This window comes from Schistocerca piceifrons, chromosome 7 (assembly GCF_021461385.2).
Source record: "Schistocerca piceifrons isolate TAMUIC-IGC-003096 chromosome 7, iqSchPice1.1, whole genome shotgun sequence".
Classification (NCBI taxonomy): Eukaryota; Metazoa; Arthropoda; class Insecta; order Orthoptera; family Acrididae; genus Schistocerca; species Schistocerca piceifrons.
The window spans coordinates 322,125,659-322,145,991 of NC_060144.1; the positions used below are offsets into that span (position 1 = coordinate 322,125,659).

General features: G+C 39.3%; 1 protein-coding gene across 5 annotated transcripts in view; it reads left to right on the plus strand.

Annotated features, from left to right (window-relative positions):
- LOC124805364 (importin-11) overlaps positions 1–15,952 on the plus strand; it is a 176,231-nt gene extending 160,279 nt beyond the window's left edge. For all 5 annotated transcript variants that reach the window (XM_047265914.1, XM_047265912.1, XM_047265917.1 and 2 more), the window contains exons 19-20: positions 11,188–11,338; positions 14,303–15,952. In XM_047265914.1, the coding sequence (XP_047121870.1) occupies positions 11,188–11,338; positions 14,303–14,407 (256 nt within the window). In that variant the 3' untranslated portion in view covers positions 14,408–15,952. The remainder of the gene's footprint in view (positions 1–11,187; positions 11,339–14,302) is intronic.
- The last annotated feature ends 4,381 nt before the right edge of the window (positions 15,953–20,333 follow it).

The following is a 20,333-nucleotide window of genomic DNA, read 5'->3' on the forward strand; positions in this document are numbered from 1 at the left end:
AGCCAGTGGTTTCATGCGGTTTAGTAGCAGTGTTGTAAAAACTTTGTAGCCAATTTCAAGTAACGAAATCCCTCGGTAGTTGGATACATGAGTAGCATCTCCCTTCTTGAATATGGGACATATGATTGCTCCCTTCCATTCCTCAGGAATAACTTCTGCTTCCCAGATGGTAGAAATTAATCGTTTCAAAGCACCCACCAGTGTTTCCCCTCCCAAGCGAAGCATCTCAGCTGTGATACCACTACCTCCTGGAGCCTTGTTGTTCTTGAGTGCTTTTAGGGCAACACTGATTTCTTCCTCAGATGGTTCAGGGACTTCAACTCTGTCAAAACGGGCATCCGTCTGTGTTGTCCCTACTGGTGGGTTGTCGGGATTCAATAGGTTTTCAAAATGTTTTTTAAATAGGGTTGCTTGCTCTTCTGGCGGTACAACTTCACCCGTCTCATTCGTTAGGACCAATGTACGTTGTCTGTATGCGCCTCTGGCGAATCTTGAGGCCTGGAAAAAAGAGCGTGACGACTTTGCTTCTTCGACTGCAATCAACAGACTTTTGTGGTGGTCCCGTTTCTTCTTTCTCATGAGTTGGTCCGTGTTACGCCTCGCTTCGTAGTAAGCTACCCTTGCTTCTTCCGAGAGTTGCTGTAGCCATTTTATCCTCTTCGCTGATCTAATCTCAACAGATTCTCGACATTGTTCATCGAACCAAGGTTTACTTCTTCGTTTTGCATCGCAAACTAGTTCTTCTTTTGCACTTTCTAACACTGCATTCCTCAGCAGCATCCATGCGTTCTCCACACTGGTAGGGTTCTCTGTTATTGTGAGATGTTCTGCAATTTTTTCTTGATAGCGCTGTCTCACTTCTACATCTTTCAACTTATTCTTGTCGAAGCGGACCATCATTTCAGAATTTCTTCTCCACATGGTTGAAAGTTTCAGACGTAGTTTGACTACCACTAAGAAATGGTCTGAATTCATATCTGCCCCGCGAAAGGATCTTACATGCTCGACACTACAATGATGTCTTCGGTCAACAAGAACGTGATCGATCTGGTTCATCGTACTTCCATCTGGGGATATCCAGGTTACTTTATGCACTGCTTTGCGGGGGAAGTATGTGCTTCTAACGATCATTCTCCTTGTATCGGCAAGGTTAATTAATTTGATACCATTCTCGTTGCTTGTTTCATGGATACTATCAGGCCCTATCGTTGGACGATACTGCACTTCTCTTCCCACTTGGGCATTGAAGTCTCCCATTATCAACTGAATTGAGTGTCTTGGGAGTTTGTCTACTACATTCTCTAGTTCTAGATAGAAGTTATTCTTTGTTTCTTCATCGGCATCCTCTGATGGGGCATGACAGTTGACTAGGCAGATCTTATATGGTTTAGCGTGTAAAATCATCCAACAGATTCGGTCGTTTACAGGAGACCATTTGTTGACAGCCGATATCATTTTATTGTGTACAGCAAAACCAACTCCAGAAGTCCAGGCTGGGCTTAGCTCATTGCTGTTAAAGAGCGTGTGAGTATCTCCAATCTTCATAACACCCTGAGGAAGTCTTGTTTCTTGAATTGCTGCCACTATGCATTGATATTTACTCAGTTCTCCTCCAAGTTGTTTCATTCCCCCCGTCATGATTGACCTTACATTCCATGTTCCAATTCTAAATCCAGAAAATCCATTTACGTATCCAGTTTCGTCACCATTTTGATCCGTCCAGTTTTTCCTTTTGTCTTTTTCTTTAACCAGAATCTTTTTTTACAGAGGATGGGGGGTTGGCCCATCCTCTAACCCTCCTCCTTTCTCATCCGGGCTTGGGACCGGCAATGGCGGAGTTCTAAGTGATCCCTATGGGAGAAATATGTAAACTACTCTTTGGAAAAAGTGAAACATCAAGAGTGAGAGACATGATCACAATGAAATTTATTCCACCAATTAGGGGCATGACAGTACACAAATAATCATCATTACAGACCTGTACATGCACAGTCACTGTATGAATTCAGTACAGAGTAGTGCCACCACATGCTGGAATCACAGCCACTAGATGTCGTTGCATGGAATCAAAGAGCGCCTGAGTATACTGCTAGGGAATACTCTGCCCCAGCTTTTGTAGACACGTCCACAAAGCATCATATGTCACTGCAGGAGGAACTGAATGGACAAGTATGTAGTGATACATCCTATTCCTTGAATGAAAGGAATCATGTCCATAATTACATATATCAGAGAAAAGATGTTCGTGACTGAAAGTAGCCGATAAGTAGTGAGCATCCCTCTATGGAGGTGTTTTAAATCGTAGGTGCTGATACCAGAGCTAACGATCCAGTGACTGTACAGAGGTGGACAACAAGGAGTTCCATGGAGTGGACAGTGCAGAAGAAAGCGTTCCATGAAATCTAAGAATGTGGAATGTCAAAGATAATAAACATATTGTAATTGTTAATTTTCAAGTTGAATATCAGATCTGTTATGTATGTAGTACAGAGAGGCAGTGTACGAGTTGATAGCTGTCTCCTCTTGTCATGTATTTAGTTTAATATTGAAGACAATAGAAGTTGGTGAATTGAATCTCACTTATTATTTATGTTGTGAAGTGAATGAGAACAAGAAGTTAATGTTCTTCAGCTTTATTTGCAGCCTGGAGGGAGGCAAAGTCTGAGCAAAGTTGGAGGAAGAAGGTACATGGATTCAGGGCACAGTCTAGCTGGACCCTGATTAATAATACTTAATGGTGACCGAATATTCAGTAAACAACATTCATTGTATATAAAAAGTGTGTTCAGGTGGCAAATTATTTAAGTGTTTGGTGCATGAGGTGAAGTATAACAAACTACCAGGCAGCCCAAGCCAAACTGAAACACTTCAGATTGCTGACTGACTGTATTCCAGACATATTTGATGGGCACCATGACAGCCAAACAGGCAGACCAAGGAAGCAGTGGTACTCATCGTTCTTAGAAAGAGACTTGCACATTCCTCACCACATGCAGCTGTGTATTGTCCAGCTGAAATATGATATGTGGAACGGCCTACATGAGGTTCAGTGCGTCGGGCTGTAAAATCTCCCTGATGTAGCAGTAACTGTTCAGATTGCCTACAACAAGTAGGAGGCGAGATTGCATCTTGTAGGGAATGGTGGCCCTGACCATCACACTTGATGTTTGTCCGCTATGTCCTCAGCAGTGCAGTCTGCCTGACTACATTCACCACAGCTGCACCGATGCGTTTATCATTGTAGGACAAGTTGAAGCTGTACTCATCTAAAGACACTACATTTTGCCACTAACCATGTGAGTGTCAGCATTCACGTGCCCACTGCAGTCTGCGACATTAGTGGATTCTGGTCAATGGAAGCTGACACAATTGCCTGCATGCCACCAGTCCTGCCCACAAAAGATGGCAAGGAACCATTGATGCAGACATGTCCAATTCTGTAGCAGTGTTTCAGTGTCGCGCCAACATTATAGACGAAGCTGTTCTGTCCATTACAGCCAAGTGGACAACATGGCAGTCATCCTGTGCTGTGGTCACCATTGTGTCATCCAGTACCCTCTTGGCACTGTGTATGGACTTCTTCTTTCCACTGGTTCCGCATACTTCTCACTGCTGAAGTACCTTGTACGAGCCGCAGTCTAACAAATTACAGCCCCACTTCCCATGGGACCAATCATTCTGTCCGTTTCAAATGCACTCACTTGCCAATATTTTACCATGTGATGTTGGTGAGGCATAGTGGCATTTGATTACATGTTTCTACCTCGTGTGATGGCTCCGCACCAACTGAATGTTGCTTAACACTGGCCTGACCTGCCCTGTGCAGTCTCACAAAATAGGGCAGTGTCGGGCCTAGGTGCACGACAAGTTTGTACAGTTTAAATCACTTGTTATGGTTTCCCTGTTCTACACGTCCTCTTATCGTGGCATGTTGTAGACCATTTCTTCTGAGTGTTTCACGTTTTACATGCATTAGTGTACATTCCTAGATTCGTCACTTGTAGGTAGTGAAATATCACTTGTGAGTAGTGAAATGGACCAAGTGAATTTGAGTCGTGGAGAGGGGTTAAGCTGCTGCATGAATAGTTGCAGTTCTTTAACAAACTACATACCACAAAGTAGGCATTGATAAATTTGTACCAAGCCAGGAAGCCCAGCTTCAGGCCTAGAGGACTCTCTCTTCCATGTGCCCTTGAAAAAGTTGGCATAATATGGGATCTATTCTGGCACTCATTGCAGTCGGGGGGGGGGGGGGGGAGGATTTTGTTTGCATGTTTGGTGCTCAAAGGTGCAGATGGCTGAGGTGACAGACTAGTTTTCAGGAATGTTTTCAGATAGCATTTGGGAGAGATAGTGTTCTAAGGCTGAGAGGCCACGTTTATGTGGGATGTTTTTGTAGAGTGACATTACATTGATAGTGACAAAGTGTTTTCTCGATGAGAGTTGACTGAAGACATTCCAGGAAGTGGTTGGTGCCTTGTTTTTGTAAGGTAGGAGACTTTGTGTGATGGGTTGAGGTTCTAGTTCAACAGGACTGAGGTACAGTCAGTGGGAGCTTTTGATGTCACCTTTTATTGAATGACCAGAATGGTTATTTTTGTGTGATTTTGAAAGCACGTAGAATGGGGGGGGGGGGGTGCATTTATCAGTGGGAAGTTCTAAAGCTTTTCTGCAGTTCCATCTGGGTGGAAGGAATGGGGGCCATTAGGGAACAGTTTTGAGTTTTGTCTGTTGAGGTGACAGAAAACTGACAATGCCTTCCCCACCTCATACTCCTCACAGTCAAATATCAGAGTAGTGGAATCTTGGCCCACAGAGAGAATGATGAAAGAGCATTCTGCCTTCAAATCATGGATAACTCAGGGCTCAACTTGAGAAAGGTTTGGGGTTTCAGTGATATTTTTCCAGGAAGATTAATTGGGAGAAGATGATTGGGGGGAGAAGAGGATTGAATGGTGAAGTGGTGTTTCCAATTAAGATTGTGGGTACAGATGAATTAAGAAGAGGTGATTGAATTTGGATGGGTGACTTGAAAGTTAGGCCTTTTAAAAGAACAGATTTCTTAGGATAGGAAAGGTATATCAATCAGAGGTTTAAAACTGAACGAGGACTAGGTGTGAGGTTTTGGAGTTGGATTATTGGCTAGAAGATGAGCTTGGTTTGGAAGGCTAGGATGAGCTTGGAGGGGAGGGGAGGGGAGGGGAAGGGAGGGGAGGGGGGGAGGTTGTTGGTGATAATGCAGTGGATGGTGGTTGTTGTGGGAGATAGACACAACTTTGGGGTATTTGGCCTACAGTCTGAATAGCTTCTGTAGGCAGTGTAAAGTGTTTTCTCAAAGTTTACAGCTATCTTCAAAGAGTACATTGTGTATGCTATACATACATGGACTGAAAGATGGAAAATTTTAAACAGAGACAGCGGCTGTTGGGATTGTTGGTTTAAAGATGCACTTTATTGTAAAGGACAGGATTGGTAAGCAGTAGGACCAGTTTTTTTGAAACCATCTGTATGGTGATGTAGGGTAAGGTCCCAGCCAATTGCCCTTGTGGGCCATCGTTTGCAAATAATCTATGAACAAAACTGTGGAATTTTACATCATGCCCTCCAGCTTTAAAAAAAGGAATTTTATCCTGATTGATTGCATCATGTAATGGTTAAGGTACTGTTCTCAGATGCAAAAGGTTGTGGGTTTGAATCTCATCAGGTACTTCCAATTTTTTTATTTTTAAATCTTAGATCATTTAAATCTTAGATCATTATTTCCTTTCAATTATTTGAATTAAGTGTAATTTTTTACATCTGTGCTTAGCAAGTCATTTTAATCACAATATCTATTTTTTTTAAATTTCTCTCATTTTTTCTTTCTATCATTCTTTCTCCACTTGGAAGTCCTACGTATGTCAGTGTCATTATTTTTAGTTTATCTAATGTAATATTTTAAACATTTGAAAATACTGATCTATTGGATTAAAAACAAAAGACGAAATAACCTTTTTATATTGACCATGCAATGGGTGTCAGAAACGTATCTTTCAATACAAGGTGTACATGTTTTTGGATGGTTATCACATACAAACATTTAAAGCATAAATTCTTTTTGCACTATGGACAAAATAACATAGATGAAGATTTAAACCAAAGAATGGATTATTATGTAAAATCAAGAATCGAAATAATACATAAAAATAATTAAAATCGCATGAACAAAGTTTCCAAGGGGCAAAAAAATAATAGGAAGGAAAAATGATGTGACAAAGGAATAGAAATAAAAATATTAAAAAAAGTCATTTTGAGAAATATTTAAAAATAAAACGTTTCGTAACACCTGACAGTATTTAAACCCGCAGCCTTTTGCATGTGAAGACAGTACTTTAACCATTACACTATGCAGCCAGTCAGGATAACATTTATTTTGTAAAGCTGTAGAGCATCACTCAAAATTCCAAAAAAAAAAATTTCATATATTACTCACCAGCTAGTTCCCACCAGGGTGAATAGCTGCAGGGTGTGATACATGGGACCTTAACCTATATCACCATGTAGAAAATTACAGAAATTTGAGCCCCCCACTGGGGCCTCTCCTTGTAAGAATTAATTAGTCTGAAATTTGAGAAGAGATTGGTGGAAAGATGGGTTGCAGCAAGAGCTGGTGACCTTTAATGTGAGGCCCTTGGGATCAATACCAAAGGTTAAGCAAGAGTGGGGGTAATGTATATGGAACAGTTGGCCTCTATAGTAAGAGCATTTTTGTGGAAGGAATGTAAGTATCGAGGTACATGTTAGGGAAAATCATGAGTGCGATGAAAAAAATGATTGACGTGGACTGTTGAAAGTAATAGTTCAAGGAGGAAAAAGAAAAGAGTGGAGTTTTTTTGTACACAGGCCAGCAATTCTGTCTCATAATCTTACACTTTCATATAGAGAAATTTGCTTCTGAAAGAAAGTTTAGGACTTCGTTCTTTTTGGGCCGTCCAATGTTACTCCAATTCTGGCTAAAACACTTCTCATTATGAGAGATTCATCATAGTATGAGATTGATGTAGTTTTTGCATTGGAATACTTAAAAGCTTTGAACCCTCGTATCTCTTGCACCAATGAAGTCCATTAGAGGATATGTATTGCAGATTCACCTGGATTTCAAACTTGATAAAAACTTGGATGTTAAATAATATTTTCCAACGCACTGATGGAAACCGTGTAACAGCAGATGTACTTTTCATAAGCATTTTCAAAGATGTTCACACACGACTGTTTTCAACCAACCTGACTGACAAAACAGCAACTTTTACAGATTTTGTGTCATTACATTGGCCAAACTGTGACTGGCTTCAAATGCTTTGCGCTGCTCAACATACATCCTGTCTTAACAACATATGTTCTTTGGCCTATTGTCAAAAACAATTACATTTACTGATTTATAATGAAAAGTTAATGATTTACAACAAACTGTTAGCACAGTTTTAAAGACAATAATTTTTTTCCCCCAGTGGGAAAATTTGATTATGAAGGTACAGTAACAATACCCATCATAAAAACATTAGCTACATCTTGATTTCACATTGGATTTTATGCCCAATATTAATTGAGGTACAGTACGAAATGCCAAAACAGAATCTCGGGTTATAGTTCTGTATGATAATGTCATAGTAACAAAATGACTGAAAATCAATAGTGTGTACATCAGAATGTTCAAGAATCATTAATGAAAAATTTAATTACAACTTTTGAAATACAGAAAAAGATTATCAGGGTGATAAAAAAAAGCTAAATGTAAGGATTCCTGTAGACCCCTTTTTAAAACTCTGAAAATATTGTGACTGCCTTGCTTGTATATAGACGAAATACTAATTTTCACAAAAGGGAGCATCTTAAAAAAGGAAAATCTCTTCAAACACAACTGTGATATACACACATATGAAACTAGGCAGAAGATGAACCTACAAAGGAACACAGTAAATACAGACTTGTGCAAAAGAGGAGTGTATCATTCTGGAGCTATGTTATATAACCATATGCCTTCTTACTTAAAATGCATACCAACATTAAATGCATTTAAAATAAAGTTAAAACAGTTCTTGTTTGACCACTGCTTCTATTCTTTGGTTGAGTATATGGAACATCATAATAAGTAAACCTCATTTACCAAATTTCACTAATTGTCAATTCATAATATAGTTTACATTGTGCTTATCATGTCATCTCACTTAATAACTGCTATTATCACATGTAGAAGCAATACAGTACACCAACCTGCATTATTATGCATTTTTATTATGTCAACAATGTAGTCAAGATGACTACTGTATTGTAAACTAACTGGGTTTACCACTGTCCTATATCACATGTACAAACAATGTACGAAACTGATTCTTGAACCAATAAATAAATAGATCTAATTGGTTTTTCATTATTGGCATGATACATTAAGTGCACAAGTCACATTAAATACGTCAGATGACTGATAAATGATCCAAAAGTCTGTTTTTAGGTAAGTTTGAAATATATTAATTTTGATATTTAATTGTTGGTTTAATTACAACATAGTATTTCTTCTAGCATTTCTGTGGGAATGTAATAGTGCAATCACAAGAATGAAATTACAGATTTTGCTGAAATTTACAACAGTATGGTAATTCATATCATCAGGTTTTCTAACTAACTATAACTTTCTGTTAATTACATTAAATTATCTGAAATAATGTTGATTTGGTATATTAGTGAACCATACAGTTTAATATGCTGATATAAATTAAGAAAAACCATACTTTCTAACTTTTGTCCATTACACATTGGGGATTGGGTAAGTTACAACTGCCAAACTTTTAGTGATATTGAAGAATTCATGAACTACCCTATAACTAGTTCTATTACAACTGGTAACTTTAGATGGTGGCTATGTTGCAGATACCAGTTGTAAATTCATGGCAGTCAAGTAAGTAAAATGTGAAGTAGTTCCATCAAAGAAACGGTGACTGTTACTGCAAGAAATTGTCATGGCACATTTTGCAACTGTTGCAAGAATAAAATTGACACTTCTGTGACATAAGTTTTCTGCTGTCAAGCCATAATGTGACTTTCATTGTCTTTTCAACAATTCAAATTTCTATGTCAGCATCCACTTTCATCTGATTGGGACAAATGCTGCTGAATGTTCCAAATTGTCCACTGTATCAGTTACAGATTTTTATTTAACCTTTTATTTAACTTTTTATTTAACCTTCTCCCCAAATCTCTGCCTGTGTATTTGGTTTTCTAGTGTACATCAGTTGAGGATCTCATAAATGAAGACTAGCCACTGTAATTCCAAAGAATATTGGGGAATTTAGTAACATATTTTGCCTCATCCATTATCCTAGGTCATTGCAGAGATCTTGTATACTGTCATATTCATCATTAATCTCTTCAACATTTTCCAACCTCCAGCAAGTCTGGTTACAACAGAGACTTCTCAATTTTCATTTTTCTTCCCATCATCTCTTCCAGTCCACTTTTGTCCATTCACCCTTAATTTTAAAACTCCTTTTTCTCTTCTCTTTGCAATTATTTATTGCTTGGTCTTCCTCTTGACCTTCTACTCCCTACTTTCATTCCAGACAGCACTATGGTCTGTTTGTTATAACAGACCAGCTTAAGTGTGGCCGTTGTCAATGATAGCAAGCCTAATCTCTCATAGGTTTGAAAACACAATAACATCACTACAGCACCTGTGTCGACCTGTTGCTGGGCCATTTGAGGAAAAACACTTAATTCAATAAACAACTTGGGAGAAGTCGCAAGCATTGGAGCCCCACAGTCCTTGATCTGCTCTGCATTGTGTCCAAATGATTTACCACCACCAATGCCGCTTCCTCATGCAAGATATCTGTCACTTAGTGGGCACATCTTGTGACACTTCTGCCACATCACCTAACTCTTCAATTTAGTCACCTACTGCCCGAGAAACTTCATGAAATTGTGCTGTTTGCGAAACTTCTGCCAAGGGTGATTTTCACAGAATAAAGCCTTCTAGCGCACTTCCTTGTCCGGAGCTAAACAGATAATTACATTGCACACCATAGTGTCTGCATAAGAGTCTTTATGAGCATCAGTAATGAACTGACACATATGGCTAAGGCTGTGAAGTTCAGCTGCCCGGGTGCTGTATGACAGTTTTTGGTTTCTTGCTGCATCAGTACAATTCAGCTCACACCACTGTAACGTGGGGTGGTTTGCGATGGTAATTGGACAATAAACTGCAAGTGCGATCAAAAGTGAGAGCTGCTGACTCTTGTAAAGGGGCAAGCTGACACAATAATTGACAGGCCTTAGGTAGAATCCACACGAGAGGAAGAAGGCTTTGCACAAATTCGAGTCTGTCACACCGAAAGCCAAAAAATGCTGTCTGAAACTTTTTTGTAGGCATCCCAATCCTTGACTGTGTGGATGGACCAGTGGAACGGTACCCTACCTGTTAACAGAAGCCAACAAAGTGGTCACATCCATAGTAAGTTGTTCAATTAGGGTTGGCAGCATGGCATCCATAATAAATAAACCTGATGAAACTTCACTTACAGATTGCACATGCCGAAACCATCCCATTCTCATCACCAATCATTTAGTAACCAGGTACTACACAAGACTGGTACAAGTAACACAAATAGGGCTTTCTTCATGAAGTTATGAACAATAATGGAAATCACTCTCTCATAGATCCCCACTTAACAAGACACGGTACACTGATGTGAACAGTACAACTGGAGAACATAAAAGAATGTCAGTTAGCACTGCTCTGTGCATATATATGCATGAGTTGCCAGCAGACTATGCAGCGGAGACTGCGTTGCGCACATGCCTTCCACAGGCTGCTTCCAACAATGGCCGGCCTACACTTAGACAGTTGGTGGCCAATTCACACACACACACACACACACACACACACACACACACACACACACACACACACACGTTTGGTGACACGACACTCGGGGCACTCACACTCACATGCACTGGTGGTGGGATACCGCAAATACAGTTTTGTTTTAAGCCCTATTTCAACAAATAGTGTTTATCTCTCTGGCAGGTTGAGCATTTTAAATTCCGAAGCTAAGAGCACAACTCTTTGGCATTAAACTCTGTTGTTACAGTGTAACCGTGAAAGCCAGCCATGTCTGTCAAGCGTTTTGTACTGAATGTCTGTCTTGTTTCAAGCTCTTTACTGCTGTCGGAGCAATCGAGCCCTACCCCAATTATTCAAGATGATGATGTGGACTACGAATCTGAACATGACCATCGACGCAAGCAGTTGGCAGCCCATGACCCTGTGCATACTGTCTCACTCAGGGACTACATCCAGATGCAGGTTTGTAGGCAGTCAGTATGTTTGTAGTAGATGTAGTAATTAATAAAGCTAGAAAACACACTCATGCATGTACGCACCCCTCCCCCCCTCCTCACGACCACTAAAAAAAAAACACACAAACACACACACACACACACACACACACACACACACACACACACACACACACACACACACACAGAGAGAGAGAGAGAGAGAGAGAGAGAGAGAGAGAGAGAGAGAGAGGAAATATGGGTATTGGTACAGAAGCAGCAAGGAGGCTTAGAGCAGAAGGGTTGCGAGGACTTTCTAGGCTAGAGGGAACGTTTCCACCTTCATAGTTCGAAGGAGCTAAGGGGTAAATCTAATGACACAAGTACTAAAATAGCTGTTGAAGTCATTGATATTTTGGTGTGCAGCATATTCAGCATCGGGATGGTAAAGTTTACAGTTAGTCATAGTTCGTCAGTGGCCATTGTTACTGATAGATGAATGGGTAGTTGTCATCCCCTCGCAGAACACTGCTCAGTGATTGCTGTGCATCTTGTATATGATGTGGCTGCTTTCAGAAGTGGCCCTTCTTTTACGGAACAGGAAATTCCTGTTACTATACTCTGGTGGGAGGTGGTGGCTGATTGTATCACACAGGTGTTGCACCTCTTATTATCCAAGCGAGGTGGGCGCAGTGGTCAGCACTCTGGACTCGCATTCAGGATGGTTCAAACCCACATTTGACCATCCTGATTTAGGTTTTCAGTGAGTATATCAAAATCACTTCAGCCAAATGCCGGGATGATTCCATTGAAAGGGCACAGCAGACTTCCTTCCCCAGCCTTCCCTAATCCAACGGGAACGATGACCCCACTGTTTGGTCCCCTTCCTCAAATCAGCCAACCATCTGTATCATCAGCAGGGGAATGATTTATGATGCAGGATTGGAAGTAGAATTTGCATAGAATTGATGAAGATATTGTATAGGCTGGGCAGATGATGGGAGTACTACTTTGTGCGATGAGGGTAGCAGTTTGCGTAGAATCCTTCATTCAGTGCAAGTTGTAGCCAAAGGATGTGATCTAGCATTTTAAGGCCAGGGTGATAATTAGTGGTCTATACAGATGAGAAAAATATTATCTGCATGTGCGCAGTATTTGCAAGTCTTTCATCTGCATCCACAAATATTACATATGCAACCACTTTTAACCCATTCAGTACATTGGAGTGCTGATGGTAGGCTCAGACCGGGCCTGAATATTCATCTGCTGAAGTCAAAACTCATAATGTAAATTCCATTAACCAACAACGTTGAAAACGTTAGGTCCACAACTTAATACACTCTAGCCTATCATATTTTTGATGTGTTCCATATGTTACAGCTTTCTTGTCAGAGTTAACAAAATGGATTTTGTGAAATTTTCTGTGGAACTTTACATCACAATTGGGATGCCAACCAAAGTCATGTTAAAAGTTGTCACATATTGTGTATTGTTTAAAGTTAGTCTTATTATCTACCAAATGTACATTAATTCACTATGATGCTGAATTATATTAAAATGCTAAACTTCTCACTGTAATAAGCATTGCATTGAGTACTTGTAAAACAGGTTATGTGTGATAAAGAATATTATTATATTCACTGATTTTCTACCAAACATTGTGTTGGATGTGGTACACAAACAGGAGTTAGTCCTTCTAATCATGATTCCAGTGGCTGGAGTAACTTATAAGAGCCTTCACGAAGCTTTGTGGCAGTTTTTGTTGTGCAAGTGACCTCTGTTAATGTAAATGGAACAGGAAAAATTCAGATGGAAGGCAGCTATAGGTATGATGACAATGGGATGCATGCATAATTTTTCACAGAACTAGGAAGAAGGGCATGTCGTCATCTTTAGCTGTTTCGCATGTCAACAACTCCTCTATCCTTCCCAACAAGCTGTAGATTGAAGCCAGTGAGTGGTACTCCACACCAAATGGGTAATAGTAGTGACTTAAAACATAAATTATTATCCTATATAATGCATGTTGTGACTTGACAAGACAGCCAAGCCAGTAGGAGGTGAAGCCGAAAGGCACGCGTTTAAGCTCACGCAGGCTGGCGTGAGGTCTGGAACAGGTAAAGGAAGTTATAGTAGCAAAGAACATACGTAGCTGCGGGAATACTTAACTTTAATCCATAATTGGTGAACATATGTCTGACGGTACATGCATCAAAGATAAATAGCAAATGATAATGGCGCCTTGCTAGGTCGTAGCAAATGACGTAGCTGAAGACTATGCTAACTATCGTCTCCACAAATGAGAGCGTAATTTGTCAGTGAACCATCGCTAGCAAAGTCGGCTGTACAACTGGGGCGAGTGCTAGGACGTGTCTCTAGACCTGCCATGTGGCGGCGCTCGGTCTGCAATCACTGACAGTGGCGACACTCGGGTCCAACGTATACTAACGGACCGCGGCCGATTTAAAGGCTACCACCTAGCAGGTGTGGTGTCTGGTGGTGACACCACAATGCAGATAGATAAATCTTTTAATATTGTCTCTGTCCTTTAACATTTATTCACAAACTATATATTATATGATTATCTGCCGTTATACATTGGGATGATTGCATCCTTGCAGACCGCTACTAAGAAGGGTATTGATGATAAGTGATTGGTTCACCATGGTGATTATTTGGTGCCACACAAACAGATGACACAAAAAGCAAGTCTGTGGACCAGTTAGGCAGGATATTGTCTGTCTCCAGACCAAACAAGGTGGAGCTGTTGTTAAGACTTGAGACTCGCATTCTGGAGAATTGAGTTTCAAAGCCCTATACCTGTGATTTTCATGTTGGGATAAGATATAGCCAATTTCCATACTGATTCTGAGCCTTTGCTCCATTTCCATTTACTTCATTATCGACAGGACATGAAAACTTAATCTCATTTTTGCTTATACACTCCAAAAAGTTTGATCCCTTGTATACTTACCTCATTTATTGTTGATAGCTGACAGAACTGACACGCCAAATTGGGTCAGCGCAAATGGAGCAACTGAAACATACTGTTGATGTAGAGACAATGGAGCAAGCTCTGGAGTACATCTCACTGTAAGACTGATTATGGAAGGTGAAGGCTACAAGAAGGTGGACCTGACGCAGGAGGTAGATGACGGAACAATCTGTCAAACCGCCCAGCTGACTGACCTCGCATTTGGAATGTTTTGTCAGAGGATGCGTTGTTATGCTAATGTTATGAATACTCTTCTGATGTTACTCTATTTTTATATTTCACCATCATTGATATACCTTTGTTTGAGCTGTGAAAGTGTAAAACACTTTAATAACAGTTTTTATTTGTAAAAGTAACTTATTCTGTCACATCAGTGTACTGTGGTTTTCATTCAACCTGTTCCCTTTAATATGTCATTGTATTTGAGACCTCAGTACAGTTAATCAGTTCAGTATAAAATTTACATGGAAACGAAATTCTTCAGGAAAGAATTTTTTTAAATAATTATGTATATTGCATATACAGGTACCATTTTAGTTGATATTTATTTCAAATTTTTGTGTACTGTATCTGGAAACAAGCCCCATGCTTTGTGAGTGTGTATAAATAGTGTGAATGGGCAGAATTTTTGACATATAAGCAGTAATTTGGCTGTTGTGAGAAAGTTTCACAAACTGACGTAGCTTACTTGAGTTTCATCTGAATGAATTGTGCCTAAATTTGTCAGCAAAGGATAACTATCTGCTAGTTTTTGAAAAAATTATTCATCTGGCTGTTCTGATTTATGCTGGATTTGAAAATTACAGTTTTATTATTCACACTGAAAATATTATTACAGTGTGTCTTTCTGATAGTTGTAAAATTTGTATTCAGTTTCTCATCAACAGCAATATATTTCATGATGAGTTACAGTTAGTGTTTGTTACGTTTGAATAATCCACTAACTTTTTGTATATGTTTGAACAGTATTTTCTGAATAATGCTTGTCATAATTATTGACATATAACACCTGTAAATTATAAACATATTTCTATTGTTATTTTGTCATATTCCTTGTTATTGTTGTAAGCTGTAAAATATTTTATGTATTGTGAGACCAGCATAATACATATGAAAGTAACATTTTTCTGAAGCAGTATGAGAGAATTAAAGTACTGCTATAGTCTCTAAATATTTCTTTGTGTTTGAGCCACACCACTGCCATAAAAGAAAACATACCAGCTGGTTACTGGCATGCCTGAAAAATGTAGTGGCATTGCTGAAACATCACATTACTTGTTAATTAATGGAATTAATCTATTGGTGCTACAATATTGATGAAATGGGAGTGAAGTGAACAAAAATATTTATGGTGCTTTTTATATTAGACAATATGCAAGATAAATTGTTAAAAAAAACTGTAGGCTGAAGTTTTAAGACTCTGCTGTAGTGTCACCCCTTTACACATGGATTATGTCCAAATAGTTCTGCAAGAAAGAGAAATTTAGATACCTTAGATTACATTTTCTTACTTTGAAGTCAACCATTACCAGTTCCTAGTTTACAGAAATAGATCAATCTGTCAGCCATATACAGGCGGAGGTCAAAAGAAAAAAAAAAGAAATAAAATTAAAAATACAATATGCAACATTGATATCCAGCCCAGTAGTTTCCATAAAAAAAGAGTATAATGGTTCATAAATTGAACTACTAAACCCTTTATTGAAGGACTTTTTCATGGCAAATTCTGACATGCAAAATTTTACCTGTCAACACAATAGTTGGAGGTAACTCCATTCAGCCCTCCTTTTAATTTAATGTACGTAAAAATTTAAGAAAGGTATGGATTTTAGTAAACAGAAAGCCTCTGATTTACATTCATAAGCAGTTGAATTACACTCTCCTAGGTAGTAGCATCATTCTGGAGGGGAGGGGGGGGGGGGGGGGGGGGAAATCCGGGAGAGGTGCATAATGGATTGCCTTGCTGATGGTACAGGTCACCTTTACTGGTGTGATGTGGTATAACAAATGGATGTTCATGATTAGATATGTTCCTGTGTTATTTACCAGTGTGAGTTGATAGCAGATGTATCAAGAACTCTGATTCACCCTGTATAAACTTCAGCCTTACAGCCTATTTGAAAGTCAGCCCAGGTGCAAGTAAGACGTATCACCTTATGTGGTTTTCAGCTTACTAATGCACTGCTATTAGCATATACCAACATGTATAGAAAACCTGTTGTCAAGTCCTTTCCATTTGCTGGACAATACACCAACCCATTGCTCCTGAATTGCCAGAGGGACACTCCATAGCTACACATTGCCTCCATGTCACCTGAGCTCAAATCTGTTGAGCTCGTGTGACATCACTAAGGAAATGTATGTGCTTTGGGCTAAGCTCCCAACAAACTCTTAAGAGTTACATGATTTATGGATCAGTGTGGCTTGCTGGCTCATGGAAGCCATGTTACAATGCAATGATGGCATCATCACTACAAAAGTGGGTGCCATATTTTGTTAGGGTGGTATGTCTAGTTCAATTGCTCATGGATGTAATTCATAGAAATTTGGTATTAAAGTGACTGTAACACACACTTTACAGCTCTCCACCTCGTCCCCACTCATGGGCCTGTACTGTTTGTCAGATCCATAGGAATCAGTGTAGCCTATCTGTGGCAGTTGTTTGTGTGGAAGTTAATAATGATGGATCGTGTGGAAGTTAATAATGATGGATCTATACTCAACAAGGTAACATGTGGTTATAATTAAAGTGCAGCTATTCACAAAAGTCCACTGCAGGCTTTAATTATCATATGATAGCAAAACTTAATAGAGATTCTAATGCATTAATCCAAAAGTGATTTGCACTGGAAAAAGATTAGTTCCAATTTTGGGCACCATGTGCAAATCTGGTACTGTGAATGTAAGAAAGACATACAGGAATCTTTTCGTATGTAATGGATTAGGAGTGGGACATGGGCAGAAAAGATCAAACAAGTGAGAAAAGCATAATGGTGATTTTATTATAAACTGCCACTTAAACCATTTGTTCACTATGAGCACTATAAATGTTGACGAGATGCTGCATCCGTTAAACAACGCGATCAACAATTGTTCACAGGAGTTCCAGTGGAAACTGAGCAACTTGTTCCTGTATGCTGGCCTTCAGATCAAGTAGAGACCAAATGTGTCCCTGATAATCGCATTCTTTTAAATATTCCCAGAGCCAAAAATCACATGGATTCACATTGGGTGATCTTGCAGGACATGCATCTGGAAAACCTCTGGAGATAACACACTTGTGGAAGGTTCCATTAAACAGATCTTGCACTGGACGAGTGAAATGAAATGTTGCCACATCTTGCATAAAAACAGTGGTTTCTACACTGTTGCACTCTTCCAAAGCAGGAATCACATGCTGTGCAAGGTTGTCTCAATAACGGGCAGACATCACGGTACAACTGAAAACCCTGCTGGGTGTATTCTCTTCAAAGAACAACAGACCAAGAATGAAGAAGGTGCTTGTGAATCCACACCACAGTCATACACGAAGAGTGCAGTGACTCTTAGTGCACAACACACAGTTTAACAGTACCCCAAAATCAGTTGTTCTGTTTATTAACTGCGCCTTTTAGTGTAAAATGTGCCTCCTCACTCCCTAGAATATTGCCTGGCCACATGTCATCAGCTTCAATACGTGCCAGAAGTTGAAGAGCAAGTTCAGAATGTTGCTGTGGATCATGAGGCTGCAGTTTTTGCGCCGTCTGATTCATGTACAGATACCGGTGAAAAAAAGGAGCAGCGACTTTCCCTACTGTTGACCAAAGGATGGACAGTTCTTGTGACACTGCACAAGTACCAGCACTACCCAGGGAACATGCTGCATGGTCAGTTACAGCAACAGCAACCTCATCAATAGCTTTCATCAGAATATGACTTCTTCTTCTTCCAGGTGCCCCACCAGGCTCACTCATGTTTTCAAATTTCACTATTATCTCCTTTAAAACATTTACTGACATCAAGGCCCTCATGAGACCTCTCAATCAGCAGTACTCGTGCAATGCTGCTTTATAATTGCTGTCATTTACATAAACAGTTTCACTAACAGCACATAGTCTCTCTGCCAAATAGCCATACTGTTTACTCATGTTATGGCTTGTCAAATTGTGGATGTCATACCATCAGACAAACAGTGTACAGCATTATATTTGCCTCTGGTGGCCAAAATTGGAACTAATTTGTTTTGTAGCATAAACTAGTTCTGCATTAACATATCTACCAAGTTTCACTGCCATACAATAATCTCGGCCCTCACTAGACCTCTGTGACCAGCTGCACTCTAATTATAACCAACTGGGATTTATTGAAACCTGGTGTATCTGATGGCATCTTCTGTGGCAAGAAGTCAAAATCATATAGGCCCAGGTCCAAAAACGCTGGTGGATGTCAACAAACTGGAGACTGGTCTTTCTAAGCCATCTAAGGCCTGCTGGACTTGCATTTTAGAGGGTTTCCAAATCTTTTGTCAAGTAGGAAATATTAATACATTTTGTTTTATGTAAAATAAATGTCAAACTTCTATTTAACAATATGTATTGAGGTCTGCTGTATCTGCCTAAATGAAAACAGATGTTGACACCTTAAAAATACTGTGTTTTTACTGACCGAAAAAAACTCTTCACACAGTTTTGAATGTAGTATGCATCTATGTGGTAAATTTTTAGTTAGGCATACGGAATACATCATCACTTTTCTGAGATAATTTTCCACTTTGTACAAAAAAGACTGCCAACTTGGCAATTTTTTCCTCATTTAACGTGTTTTCTGGTCCATGTAAGGTGATTGTTGGAAGTTCTGGAGGAGCTCCTGCAAAAGAGGCATAACTTTTGGGCTCTGCAGTCTTCCACTCGTAGATCATACCTAATAACTGCATCCCAGCTGAAATTTCTTCATTCTGTATTTTTATGGTATTTTTTTAGCACACACAAAATGTAGAGGGAGACCAAGAGATGAATACACGAAGCAGATTCAGAAGGATGTAGGTTGCAGTAGGTACTGGGAGATGATGAAGAAGCTTGCACAGGATAGAGTAGCATGGAGAGCTGCATCAAACCAGTCTCAGGACTGAAGACCACAACAAACAACAACACAAAATGTTACACCACCTGAAACTCCACACAACTTCAGCAACAGTGAGATTAGCATATAGTGATAAAGATGGCCAGACATAATGCAGGTGGTCGAAGAATGAGTGTGTTTTGAATAGTTTCAGTATTATGAAAAGGATAGATTGCTACTTACCATATAGCGGAGATACTGAGTTGCTAACAACACAATGAAAAGCTACTAAACATGTAACCTTTTGGCCAGAAGGCCTTTTTCAAAAAAAAAAAAATAGGCAACATACACACACATTTGCGCAAAAACAGCTCACACACACACGACCACTGTCTAGCTACTGGAGCCAGACCACCTCGTCTGTCATTGACGAGTGCCCATTTTGAAATCTGAAATTATTTTATTCTTACAACAAAGTGGTACAAATTATGATGAACTTTATACTGAAGAATACTGAGCACTTACAGCTCTTTTATCTGATATTACACAAAAATTCGACAAACTTAATGTGGAACTTCAAGGACCAAACAAGATAATTTAGCAAATGAAGCCAAACTACAGTTGTATATAAAGAACTTGGAGAAAAAGATTTGTCTAGTTTTCCAACTGTTGCTATCACCAACAGTGTTTTCTATAACATGGCCTTGTATTTGAATGAATATTTGGAAGACATAAAAAATAGATGTGCAGACATTGGGAAGATTCTAGGTTGTTTCATTCTTGTAGAGAATCCTTGGGATGTTGAACATGACTATCTCAAATAATTTTGCCAATTTGAGTTTCTTAAAACCCATTTGAAGTATAAAATAATCGAAATTCAAAACAACACGCAGCTTAGAAGCTCAATTCCTAGAATACCATGAAAAGCAGGAGACATTGAATTTTGGAGATGCATGCCTACTAATCATAAAAATTTACAAGACAGTGCACA